Here is a 13,310-nt window from a genome sequence, read left to right as displayed (position 1 = left end):
ACAACTTAATCGCGTTGCGCGTCGCCGATTTTCACGGCACGCTTTCTTCTGGTGAGGGACCGAGGGCACGCGAGAGAGCGGGAAAACAAACAAACAAACAGTCGAGCGAGGCGAGCAGGCAAAAAGCGCTACCCTCGAGAGGCGTCTATCGCTGTTGCTTGAGACGCGAAGAAGTGTGTCGACGCCACGGGCAAGTCGCCATTAAGTTTCCCTGCCCGTTCCTATCATGAGCGCTGCAGCCCTTCCAGCCCTGGCGACAGGGACAGTGGAATCTAGCGCTCGAGCTGTCAGCACCAGGACCGAAGCGCTCCAGCCAGCTCGCGCGCAAACGCCGAGAGTTCGTGCTTTTTCGAGTATTTGCGACAATCTTCGGTCGTTTGTTTGAATACGAGGTTTGTCGGATTGCTCACCGCAGATAGATAGTGACCTGCTGGCTTTAGTAGCGCTGGCCCGCTAAGGCTTCAAGCCGTTATTTGCAGTGACAGGTTTATATACGTGTGTTGCAGTTGCGGTAAAATAATGCTAGGTTATACCGCAGTCAACTGGTTGAGTTGTACATCAGAGTTAGGTAAAGCAGTGGTACCCCACATATTTATTTAGACTTACTTAATTGAACTGCTAACATCGCCAAGTGTAATGTTAACTAATAATTTAACTTATGTTTAGGCTGAAAAAGTTAAATAGAAGCGCAAATGCCACTGGTAGCAAACTTGTAAACAGCTGTTTTAACGTTTTTATTCGTGCGACTCATGGAATATATTTCAAGGCGCTTCACTCAGTACGCCTTCTTTGGATACTTAACCGTGACAGCTGCGGCGGGAAAGCAGTTTTAAAAACCCCGCGAATTTCGCGAGTTTTCTACCGGCCTTTCGAAAAGTATAACTTGGACAACGAAAATGGAACATCTTCAAACCTGGCTAACTGTACTGTTTCTTGGCGTAATAGTGACAGGTATGTGCTTGCATGTTAGCGTTGATTTGCTAAATTGCGTTATACCGAGGGTTGATGTGGTATAATTCACTTAAAGTCAATAACCGCTCATTCCAAATTAAGCACAACAACGGGTTAACCATACCAACACGAAAACGCTAGGAAGAATACAACGATATTGGTGCCCTTCAAATCGTTTTAGGTGCATTGGTTACAACTTGTTTAATTCGATGAGATGTTGGAAAAGATTTCGACGTAATTAATCACAAGAAGATCAGGCTAACATTGGCCGATTTGCTGAGATACTGACTGTCCTTTAAATACCAATCAGGGATGTGAAAATGATTGAAATAGGCCACTATGTATAAATTCACACTCGCATCAGTAATTAAAACTCCCATGTTTACTTAAGCGTGCTTGTGGTTAATTACACCGGAATCTTGCAAGTTGTGATAAACGGTACGATTAGCGCTTTGCTTTAGTTCAGAAAATGTACTTTATGACGCAGAATCGTATTTTTATTCAGAAATGTCAACCAAAACTAGTTCTTTGTCAAATAGAAGAATTGTTGTGTGATTTTTGTATACATATTTTTATTTGAAATTACACCTTGTTTACTAAAATTTTAGATGCTCTTTCTTAAACACATTAACTCCTGATGTAATGATGCCCTGTTGTCATATTGGTCAGTTTCATTAAAAACTAAAAGGTGCTTTTAAAGCCACCGTATACCCGGTAAAAAGGTTGGAAAAGTAGCTGAGCGGAATCAAATTGCGCGCTTTTCAAGCGACGGCGTAAACAGAGCTAATGTGGTCGCGGCGAAAGGCGTTTCGACTTTAGTCGCCAGCAACGTCGCCTTTGTGCTGGAACGCGTGACAGAAGATTCTTTTAACGCATGGCTTGCCCGGCGAAGGTGAATTTCTTTCTTTCGCTCGGGCTCGCTCGGCGTTCCATCGATTCGGGCGATTTTTCGTCGTTTAAAGTGGCGAAAACGCGCCGCGAACTATTCACGCATGACCTCCGCCGACGTTCCGGTCCAGCGCAGGCCAAATGAATCGCGACGCTTTTGAACAAATAACCCTGGTCGCCGTTTGGTAAATCTCGATTTTGCCGCATTTCTCTGGATTTTAATAGGGAAACTTAGAGTTAATGTAAGTAAATTCGCTTGTGTTGTGGATACGTGTGACGTACGTCTTTACAACACTCTGATGGACAGATAATATTAAATACAACGTAGACAAAGAGTAATCTTTCGCCTTCCGTAAAAATGTTGTTAGTTTTTTGTCCAAATGTTATATTAATGCTGCCCAGAAACATGTACTCAATAAAAACTACACTTGCGATTGCAATCCAGTTGTCAGTTGACCGTGACTTGGTTTCTTGAGTGAATCAGCTTGGACCCAATATGAGAGATACGGGGGATCAATTTTCGCGATTGGTCACCGGCATTTCCTGTTGATTTTTCCCCGACCTTTATTGCTACGCTTTAGTGACAGATGTGTGGTCCAAGCAAAGTGTAGAGTATATTTAAACGCTTAAGATCGAATTTTGTCTTAGCCATGTTCATAGCCTTTGATCAATCACGACCAGTTTTGGGTCAAAAACGATCTGTTGGATGTAATTTCACATTTGAGCGATTTAAAACCAAAAACATACATTCCAAACTACTGAGATGCCCAAGCAGAAGAAGCGTGTGATAACACGAGCCCGAAAAGGTAAACTTGCCTTATTAAAGTGTTGCCTTTCCGGAGGCGCGCACGTCGCGAAACTGGCGCTCTGTCCGTTCACGTGTCCCCTTCCCACACGCGAAAGCAAACTCCTCACCGCCTCGCCAACTTTTCTCGCGACGCTAGATCCAGAGAGCGGCTTTCGCACGCAAACAAACGCGTCTCTCGTCGCCAGCGCGGTGGCCTATGTGCTTTGTGACGTCACACGGGATGTGGCCCCGGCTGCTCTGGATCGCGAGCGAGCGGTCGGGATTGCACATCACTGTTAAATCCAAACCAACTTGCTGATAAAGGGATTTTTTCTACGTGACACCCCGCGCGTAATAATGCGCCGTCGATTCGAAATGGTCAATAGTCTCCTTTGCAAAGTCAACACACGCAGCAAACGTGTTTGTGGGAGTGGAACAGCTTATCTTTTTGGTCGTGCGGCAAAAACTGTTGACTACATTTTTATGCACCTACTGTCATGTGGGTTGTGATACGCCGTAATAAAAGTACACTGGTGCTCGTAACTTCCAATTTAAAACTTCCTCCTTTGTTGGGTCCCGTTACATTCGTTACATTACAATATCCCTATCCCTTGACCAGGTTCTCATATATTGGAGCACTTAGTCTTATCAAGCGCTGCGAATCTGTAAGTGAGGCCCTCTCAGAGCTGAAACTAATGCTTTGAGTCTATTGCAAGGTACTGATCATGAACGAGCTGTAATTATACAAGGCACTGGTGCGTCGTCAGCGCTTCAGCAGCCGCTACAACCTGGTACACATTTGCAGGCTGTACGGAAACCGGGACGCAGGTTTCATCTCGGATTTGCTTTGCCCAACATGCGAAGGCCAGCTGAGCGCCGTCTCGCCGTTATTGGTACCTCCCACTCATTCGCTATTATCCACTTAGTAATTCAATGAGCGGGAAGTAATTTGTACGGCGACCCGCTGCTTTGCTGTTTGATTCAGCAGACCTGGACAAGACCGTCGATGCTCAGCTTGGCACAGCAACCGTGGTAAGGCCAGCATTGCATAGTTTTGCGGTGACGTGCCAAACTGTTTTGTTTTACTCGTTCCGCGCTTTGAGTTTCAGCGCACGAGCAAGTGATTTTCAACCTTTAGTTTAAAGGATACCAGCAACTAGGGGTAAAAACTATTTTGGCTTGCGACGGAAGCTTTTTATCAGCTTTTAGGTCTAGCGAAAGTTGTAGTTTCACGATCATCTCATATAAGCCTAATCCAAATGTCACTTCTATTGTTACATTTGCCGGTTCAATATTTTATTTGCCTCACAAAAATACGCTTTCGTCTTAATTTTTACAATCTTGTTTGAGTTGTGTTCTGTTGAACAGATTGTAAAGTTACACAGACTGTTAGCTTAACGACTGTAATTTACTTTTATTAAACAACATCTTACGAACTTTTATCGCCCATTGTGTTGCCGTGTGGGCTTCCAAGACAAATATCAAAGCGAATCTTACCGCTGGCACTAAATTTTCTCCCTCGACGATTTATGTAATCAAATACAATCGGCCTTTGGCCATGTCATCACTTCATCCTGGCGGGTTTCAGTCGTGAGTCTTGTAACACCCTCGAGGACAACTCATGGTATTTGCTGGGCTTTCGTATTGTTCCAATGTGGTGTACTAATTTCGCTATGGTCACTCTGAGGCCCATTTGAAAGCCGTTACCCTGATTAAAAAGAAATCGTTATGAAATTGGCTTACCCAACAATCAACATAGTGTAGTATTTGCTGGGCTTTCGTATCGTTTCAATTAAAAAATTATGTATATTTTTTTACAACTAAATTAATTTTGTTTTGGTCACTCCGAGGCCCATTAGAAAGCCGTTACCCGGATTCAAAATAAATCGTTAAGAATTTGGCTTCCGCAAAATAGTATGCTTGCGATTGAGTCAACTTCTTTGTGACAAAACCTTCGAAAAATTTATATTTTTTCTAAAAACTAAAAACAAGGAAAAAGTTAGTTAACTCATCTTGTATGTAAAGTGGATAGTAGAACATTACGAATTAAATCTTCTGTTACAACCTACGATATAGTGTATTAAGAAATTTTAAAAACTTCGATTTGGAAAGAAAAAAATTGACAGGACCAGCAATTACACAGAAAGGAACTGGAGGACAACCCTATGCGACATCTACGCCCTACTAATTGTTATTTTTTGTGCTTAAATTTGAGGATTTCTTTAAGTGTGTCACCCGGGGTCTTAATTTCGTGGTGTGAAAGCCTTTTTGTGAAAAATTGGAAGCAGGCGGAGAAAATCACGGCTATCTGGTCGTGGTAACTAAATCCCCGTCCACTGGCTTTGTTTTGGCCTCGGGCTCAGCTTAACCGCGTGTTGTGGCCACCTTATGTCAACTGTCGCAGCCCGATTCATCGTCCATCAGGGGTCAATGCTCAAATGTCCCTGGCAGTTTGTCAAGACCTTTTTTCATTCCGTTGGTACAATTCCAGCGCGATAGCCACTGCGGTGCTTGTTCTGGAAAACCACTTGGCGATAACGCCAGAATGCAAGCGATCAGATATATATTATCCTCCGCTGAATCGGCCTACAGCAGAATCCTTATCGTACCGGATTCGACTTCATTAACGACAGTTTTAAGCCAAGCAGAATAACGACACTATCGCGCAACGAAGCTGGACACCTTGGCTCAAAAACTGTTTGTTCTGTGGGGCTTTTGTGTTTGGCCTATCCCGGCGTGTTTACACAACGCTGTGGACCTTCGAGAAAAAGAGTCAACCAATTTCACTAAGCCTATTTTCTTCTATTCTGCTGATTGTTGCTGGTTGTTTGTCGAAGGACTACACGCAGTCGAAGCCTCCTGTTTGGGGCCAGTGGCTTCTGTGTGAAGTCGCCTGTTTGTTTTCGCATTCCGCTAACAAGTGAGGTTTGCAGGCATTCTTGCAGTACAAAATCAGTAAAGGGTTGCACGTTTCATCGCACTGAGTTCTGGTTAAAATAACAGCAGATAATGCGTGTTGTACAGATTTGCTGGTGATAATTTTCGATAAGTGATTTCGGTTTTGCGTCTGCCGAAATGGTTTTATGACTTCGTTGTGAAGATAACTCTTTAATTCTTCGGCGACTTGAGTGGGAAGCTAATAAACCGGTGACAATTACCGTAATAAATGACATCACCGGACAAGTCAACCTGACGGTGGCGCCACAGTGGCCGACACGACGGGGCCTATCTGCTTTGGCGCATTTGTTTACGGCAATTTAAGAAAGGTAAATATCCGCTGCCAAATACCGCGTTGGCCATGTTCCGCGTTGTCGCCAATTGGATCAACAAACAAGCCTTTTGTTAAGGCTGCTCCCTGAAGTTTACATATAACACGGTATTTCGTCTGCAATTAACTCACGGTTCTGTCCGGTGGCATGTGGGTTTGGAAGTGACAGCTCATAATCGACCCTCCAACCGTCGAACGACCGAGATTAGAGTTTCAATCGGGGTCTGGCGCAAATACGCTCCTAGTTGACCGGGACAAAGCCAGATAACGGCTAGAAACAATGTCAAGTTCTCGACTTTCGGCGCCGACTAGACTCTACTTTGTTAGCTGGCGATAGGCGAGATTGCCAGTAGCGACGGCGTGTTTTGTTCGAATTAATAAATCGATACCTTGGGTGGATATGTCGTTTGTTGAACCAAATTGATCTTTGTAAATTTCCTTAAACGTTTAAAACGAACAATTAAAAAGAAACAGCCAAATATATATGGCATCGCAAGACGTACATTATTACCCACAAAGGTGCCCCACATCACACCTATTGTGGCTTAGTTTTGACACTAACACCAGTCAAGGCTCATCGGGCTTATTCGCGTGACGGTTCCGTACATCACAGAGAAGCTCCAAGGAGCGACACGATCGCTTGAAACTTCTAAGCCCCCAAATTGCACGACTCGCATTGCAAACCACATCAGAGCGCCGCCAGATTTGTTCTTGACACCAACACCTACGATTGTTCCTCATTACACGATTTCCTCACAAGTTTTTCGCCCCTACCTGTCAATCAACATTTCCCGGTGCTTTGAAGATTGCGTGCAGCGCGGTTTTAGTTGGCGACGAAGACAGAGAATGCAAACTGGAGAGCGCGAACACACCCAAACCCACCCAACTTACCAGTTCGCTAACGACACGCGCGCTCTGTTTAGGGACAACAGAAGAAGTCCCCGAAAGGCCGATGTGCCTAGCACTGGTCTCGCCTTTGCCTTGCTGTTTTTGAATTGTTACCGACCCATTTCGAGTTAAGTCAATTAGGCTCGAATACACCAGTCGCTGAAGTTGCGAAAAGCCGATGGCCGCGCGGCGATTTCTTTGTCTTCATCGGCGCTCAGGCCATTAGGACCTGGTGCGGCGGGCAATTTGAGCTCGCTGCTTGTTCGGGTAGGTGTTAGTCGACGTTGCACCCGACTTGCGCTCCCGTGTTTTGCCCATGGGGGCTTTTTTACTTGGGAGCCACTCTCACTGCAAACTTGCGACCTTAAATGAAGACCAGGTGGTTTTCTTGAAGCAGAGCAATCCTGAACATCATTCTCTTTCATTTTAGTAAACCCGAATTCAGTATACATATATGTTTTTTTTTCACAAGTTCAACTAAAATTTGTGGTTTTAATTTTGATACAAATGAAGTTTGATTTGTGTTATGTGATACAGATAGCACAAGCCACAGAAGGTTAATACTCTTAAGAGTCACTTTCCTAGACCCAAGCCCTAACTGTCCCTTGGCAAAGTGCAATGTTTCGAAGGTAAACCTTATTTCACGGAGACCAAACTCGCTCGTTTGCAACTGCCTTTATTTAAATAAATGCTTCGTGAAACCCAGTGCGAAGTAAACATACTTCAAGCAGCGACGCGAAACAGGTATGCTGAACCTTGATACTTCCCCCAGTTGCCAGTTCTTAGTCATGATAAGGTTGGTATGCAACGGCGGCACAATCTAATTGGACTTCGCAGTGTCGTATGACATCGCTATGATTTAAGTCTTCGTTTATGAGAATTTGTCCTCACTTTTAAAATAAAATTATTGGTGCTCCGAGGACACTAAAATATGCCCAAATGTCTTCTTTTTAAAGCATTTAGCGCTTCGTACTTATGTTTCTAACAAAATTATTCTTTGATGTGACTTTTTGGTATGAGACCTAAGTTAAGGCGCAAGCATGAGGCCTATTCTGCCAAATAGATTTACCTAGTTTATATGTATTTTTTGTCGTTTCGTTTGCTGTATATGGACATAATGCATTAAAAATATAGCATTAATTCTTTTTTGGTCGGTGAAAAATATGGTAGGCTTATCTTACTTTAAAAAAGGCTTAGCTAACAGTAAAAACTGTGTATTTTTTCCTAGTAACGGCACAAGGCAATGTAAAACTCATTAGTCACGAAACAGAAAATAATGACCGCCGAGGGCAAAACAAATGGTGTCAAAACAAAAACATTGGTTATACTAAAGATATTTCATAGTTTGCTGCGTCAATGACATTTAAATAACAGTGATTTGTTGGTGTGTAGCAGTAAGTCATCACCTTGTACTCTGCACTTAGTAAGCCTATAGTATATCCCTCGTCACGTAAAACTTTTTTAAAAGCCACGATTTCTTTAAATCACTGTTACGTACCCAATGGAAAAACTGATGTAAGCATATTATCAAACGTTTTGCTTTGCTATTTACTTGGAATTGATTAGTATGTGCGGTTTGGAGAGATGTGTGGAATTCGTGCGTTTAGGCAATTTTTCCCATTTTGCTTTTTCAACTGGCAAGATCTCCAACATTTTTTTCTTTGTTCGGCAAAATATTTCTTACCCGCAGAAGCCCTCGAAAGCCTGGTGTCAAGTACTACATTCCAAAGAACTACACCCCAAAACGAAATCGTTTCGTAATCGAAATCGTACGGAATGCGCGGGCCGCGCGTCACAGTTCATAGGCCAACAACAAAGTTCGTGTTTCCCAGGTGTAAATCACACTCCTTTGTTCGGCCAGCGCATGTTTGGTCCCTCAGCAGTCCGTCGTAGTGCAAAGTCACGTTACAAGTACGTTATTACAACGACGCTCCGACTGCTTCAAGTAGGCTGCTGGAATTTCAACATCATCTTAAAAAGAGATGTTAGTGGCCGCAAGTGGGCTTACACGAAAGCACCCGGCTTTTGGCCAAATTGGACCTTGCGCTGTCCCATGTGATTTGTGGTTTCACTTTGGGGCCTTCGAATCATTATGAAAGTCGCTCGCCTTACCTATTTATATCATGTTCGATTTTAGATCAAAGAATGCACGATCTCTTTGTAATTTTTCATGCGGTTTTCTTAATTGAGGATTACGAAATTAATTTGCTTTACAACTGACTGGTAGTACCGTTGTTCTTGAAAGGAAAATGCCAGGTAAAATCTGGCAGTAGTCGATTTCCGCATTGTTAAACCTAATGTCGCCGGAAGTAAACGTTTGTCTTTGTTATGATTTAATTTAAACCAACATTTTGTTTTTGTTTACTTTAAGATCCAGAAATTTTACTGTGTGATATCCCTTTATCTAATTGTATTTACCGTACGCATGCCATTTTGTATACAGTTAGGCGACCGCTGTTGTGCACGGGCAAAAATATAAACAATGTGAACGGTAAAAATAAGCAAGTTGGGCTATGCCTATTGATCGAACATTTTTGTACATTCACATCCAGTTTAACAATCTAATGAAGTACAGATAACAGCATCTCATCCTGAAACAAAATATTTAACTTACCTATGCATATAAATCAATCAAAATAGATATATCCTGATACATCAGTTAATAAATCGTAAACCAGCGCATTTAGAAACTACCTGACTGGCACTATTAAAAGAAAATCTTTCACCACTCCCGTCGTCGAAACATAAAAACAATCAGTCTGTTTTTAATTCACAGCGGCGAGCAGTCAGCAGTCGAGGGGCGGCGGTAGGCGAAAGTCTGCTCCGTGCAAGTGCGACGACAAGACGTTCGCCTGTTCGGCAACGCGGGGAACCTGCTCGTGTATTCCCGCCGCTTGGCGCTGCGACACTGACAACGACTGCGGCGATCACAGCGACGAGCTCGATTGCGGTAAGTGCTGCTGATCAATTTAATGGCCTCGTACACTTTCGTTTTTCTTTGTACTTGATGTTAGATTAATTGATATTAGCTGGCACGATGCGGGTTTTAAAACATTACTTTTTCGCTTTTTTGAGTGTTTTTCCTAAATTATATAAACAAACATCAAGTAGCAACAAAAATATGAATATTTTCGTCTTAAGAATTCATTGCCATTCTTGGTCATATGGCAACAATATGATAAAGGTGTCATACAGGCATAGCCATTAGTATATAATTCGTGATCTGGTTTAAATGAAGGCACTCCTCTTCTTAACAAAACGAAATATTGTAAGTAGCTTTTTTTTCAAACAATTTTTTCTAACGCTTTCCGGCGCCACTTCTTTAAACTCCGGGACACATAAACACTTTGTATGTTAGCAAGATTTGTTTTGTGACTGTTAGCCTACTGTCGCCCGAACCCACGTAATTAGCCAATAGTTTTGTTGCAATGTAAAATAATTTCAGCGTGGCGAGTACAACGGTCCTGACGTGTTATTTTGTGATCACATCACTTCTGCGGCAAATCTATGCAGTGCTGTAATTTAATACTACAGAGCTCTTAAATCGCCAGTAAGTTCGGCAATTAATTACAACTGTCTGGTCCGTCAACAACTTAACTACTGCAAAAATAACTTAAAGAAGTTCACTCGACTGGTCGTCGCCGTTAAAAGTAGGCTTTCAGTTGGACTCTTTAGATTCAAATACAAAACACAAGCGAGTCAATAAGTGCGTTGTACCATCTGCAATGTGAACAAGCAATCAGAATTTCAATTTGTTATTAACTATCCTGAAAAAAAAAGGAAATTAGCGATGTAAAACTGTTTAACTCATATTTCATGAAACACAATCCACCAATATGAAACAATTAAAAAAATCTAAAAAAATATCATGAAATATTTTTTTAACAAAACACCAAAGGTTATAACGGTAACTCACGTTTATTTTTTTGACAATCAAATGCCCCCGCTCCACAATACCCTGGTGGACAAGATGGGCAAGTCGTTGCTTTCACGCACCTACTTGGAATTGCCGGTTATGGGTGTAGAAGGAAGAGGGGCGTGTGTAGTGTGCGTGCCGATGGACGAGGCTTGCGTGTGACTGGTCACTGTGGTTGCGTTTCGGCCTAAATCCGGCTGCAAATACCCTTAAGTGGCAGGTACATTACGAGCTGAAATGAGCCGCGCCTTGCACTGCCATATAGACCATCACCTGACGTATTTGTGATTTTTTCTGATTTTGCGTTGCCGTATATAGATACATCAGAACAATTATTCGTCATCCTATTTTTTCCCACAATACACTTTTTTGGGGCATATGCAATGTCAAACGTGGAAACATTTGTGGGGGTGTGAGCGCTGCAAGACTTAGTTAGTTTCCTTATTTGAGAAGCTTTTTTTATAAATTGTTAACAGAGAACAGAATTATATTAACAATAAAAATATGAAGTTCTAATTTATATAAAATAAATATATATCGGCAACAAATTCCTTACTATGCGCTGACAGCCGTGGGAGAAAAATTGGAATGACAAGCTCAAGAGAAGGAAGGGCTCAGAGGCGCGGTTTGCGCTTGACTCAACTTGGGCCTCGCACGCAACACGCTCTTCCCGTCGGGGTCGTGTTGTTTTCACGGGTTGTAATGCCGGGTCATAAACACGGACACGGCCTTATTCCTGGCCGCGAGTTTACATAGCGCACGATCTGGGGCGTAGCGTGAGCAAGGGAGGGCAAGTACATCGCATCGCTAAACACGTTTTGGCTTGGGCATTAGGCATAAATCGAGGCGAGGCGGGACCAAGTCGCAAAAAGTCATTTCGCTCTCCTGTTTGATGCGCGCCCAAATCCTGTTTTGGACTTGACGCTCGACGTAAGACGTCGCGCTGCTGGCACGCAAGGGGGGTGTTGCGACGGATTGGTTGTAAGCCATTCTGTGTCGCGCTGCTGCGGTTCCTGGGCCTTGCTTGTGCACTGATGGCACGGCTGGAATTAAAATTGCCGCTTGATAGTTTGCTGAGCCGTCGCTTATTTCTGCTGTGTTCGCTGGTGCGTGAGCGTGCCCAAATGTCGCTACTTTAACATCGCACCCGTGCCGCGTGCCATGGTGTAACGTCGGGAAAATGAGCCCCGCATAACTCCCAGTAACCCGAGCTCAAAGGGTATAAAATTTTCCTAATATGGCCCCGAACGCCGGCAGATTAGCCCTCGCCTGCATTTTTGTCCTTATCTATGGAAGGGCGGGATCCCATCCCGGTTGCGGCGGCCAGGGCGAGCGCACGCCAGTCAAAAGCCTTGCGAGGCGAAACGCTCACAAATTGCCTCGTCCCATTTCGGTTTGCGCCAAAAATAGAAACGGTATCAGCTGTAAGCCAGATTATGTCGCCCGAAAGTTTGCTCAACGCTGACGTTCGCGGATTGCCCTGATAAACTCGGCCCGGGTTCAACTTGCGCGGCCACCAATGGCAATTGACCTTTGGCTTTAATTTGAGATAAGATGTCGCTAATGTAATTTCCAACCGATAACCGTGACAGCCTTGAACGGCGTCCAACAACGCTTCAGGAAAACAACCCGCTTTGCTCGGAGTAAGACCGACTATATGACCCGCCCCCAAAGATATGTTGTTTTTCCCAGCATCCGGACCGCGCGGGCTTATCTCCTGTTGCATCGCTACCGGGGTGTCGGGTGACTGTCGTGCTTTCTACCGCATAAGATAGCTTGGCGGCGTGTCGCGTTGCCCAGTGGTAGGGCTTAAAGCCGAGATCCGAACACGCTCTTACCCTATCAGGCCCCTGCGATTGTGACACTGATTGCGTTTCGATCTCGCATTATTCAATCGCCGGCATACGCAACCGGCAGTCACGACCGGCTGCCATTGCAAGGACCGGTCGGCAGCCCTGCCTTTTAAGTCGGGCTCCCACGGGATACGCAGCTTAGACCTGCGCCTGCATTTGATCATTTCGAATCTGTTGTCGTTTAATTGAGCGTATCTTCTGCGCAGCATGTTTAAGCTTGCCGTGTGTGCGCCAATGTGACCCGGTGGACTGCCCGTATGTATTGCCCTGCAAACCGCCGACATCCGTCTGGCGTGCTATGTCCTGGGATATATGAGCGCGCGACCCGCATTTTAGCCATTCTAAAGCGGTTATCTATTTCGTTAAGACTTTTTTGAGAGAGAAGGAAGCACTCGGGACGTTAGCGACAACTTTGTTCCTTAAAATACTTTTGACCAAAATATATAATTGAGTTTACGGCTTCTTGGAAAATATTGTTCATATTTTTTCAGTTCGCCCCACTTGTGCACCAGACTTGTTTCAATGCTCCAACGGCAAATGCATTAGGCAGGATTGGAAATGCGACGGCGACAACGATTGCGGCGATGAGAGCGACGAACCAACGTCCTGTGGTGAGTGCAGCGGTTTCATTTAATTAAACGAAGGATCTTATGAACTTGTTTCCTACTTGAGCACAATCAGTGCGATACAGCGTACAGTAAAACAAGGCGGGCCTTATCTTAAGCATATGGGATTTTAGAAAAACAAACGAAATCCGTT

The 13,310-nt window shown here is 43.9% G+C and overlaps 1 protein-coding gene across 1 annotated transcript in view; it reads left to right on the top strand.

The window, feature by feature from the left end:
- The first annotated feature begins 693 nt into the window (after window positions 1–693).
- Window positions 694–13,310, top strand: part of LOC146169188 (low-density lipoprotein receptor-related protein 4-like) — a 45,739-nt gene continuing 33,122 nt past the window's right edge. The window contains exons 1-3 of the mRNA XM_083390909.1: window positions 694–951; window positions 9,559–9,732; window positions 13,043–13,162. Of these exons, the coding sequence (XP_083247035.1) occupies window positions 897–951; window positions 9,559–9,732; window positions 13,043–13,162 (349 nt within the window). The 5' untranslated portion in view covers window positions 694–896. The remainder of the gene's footprint in view (window positions 952–9,558; window positions 9,733–13,042; window positions 13,163–13,310) is intronic.

This window comes from Ascidiella aspersa, chromosome 1, assembly GCF_963924565.1.
Source record: "Ascidiella aspersa chromosome 1, kaAscAspe10.2, whole genome shotgun sequence".
Classification (NCBI taxonomy): domain Eukaryota; kingdom Metazoa; phylum Chordata; class Ascidiacea; order Phlebobranchia; family Ascidiidae; genus Ascidiella; species Ascidiella aspersa.
The sequence above is the reverse complement of the archived record's forward strand: the minus strand, read 5'-3'. Positions and strand labels throughout refer to the sequence as shown.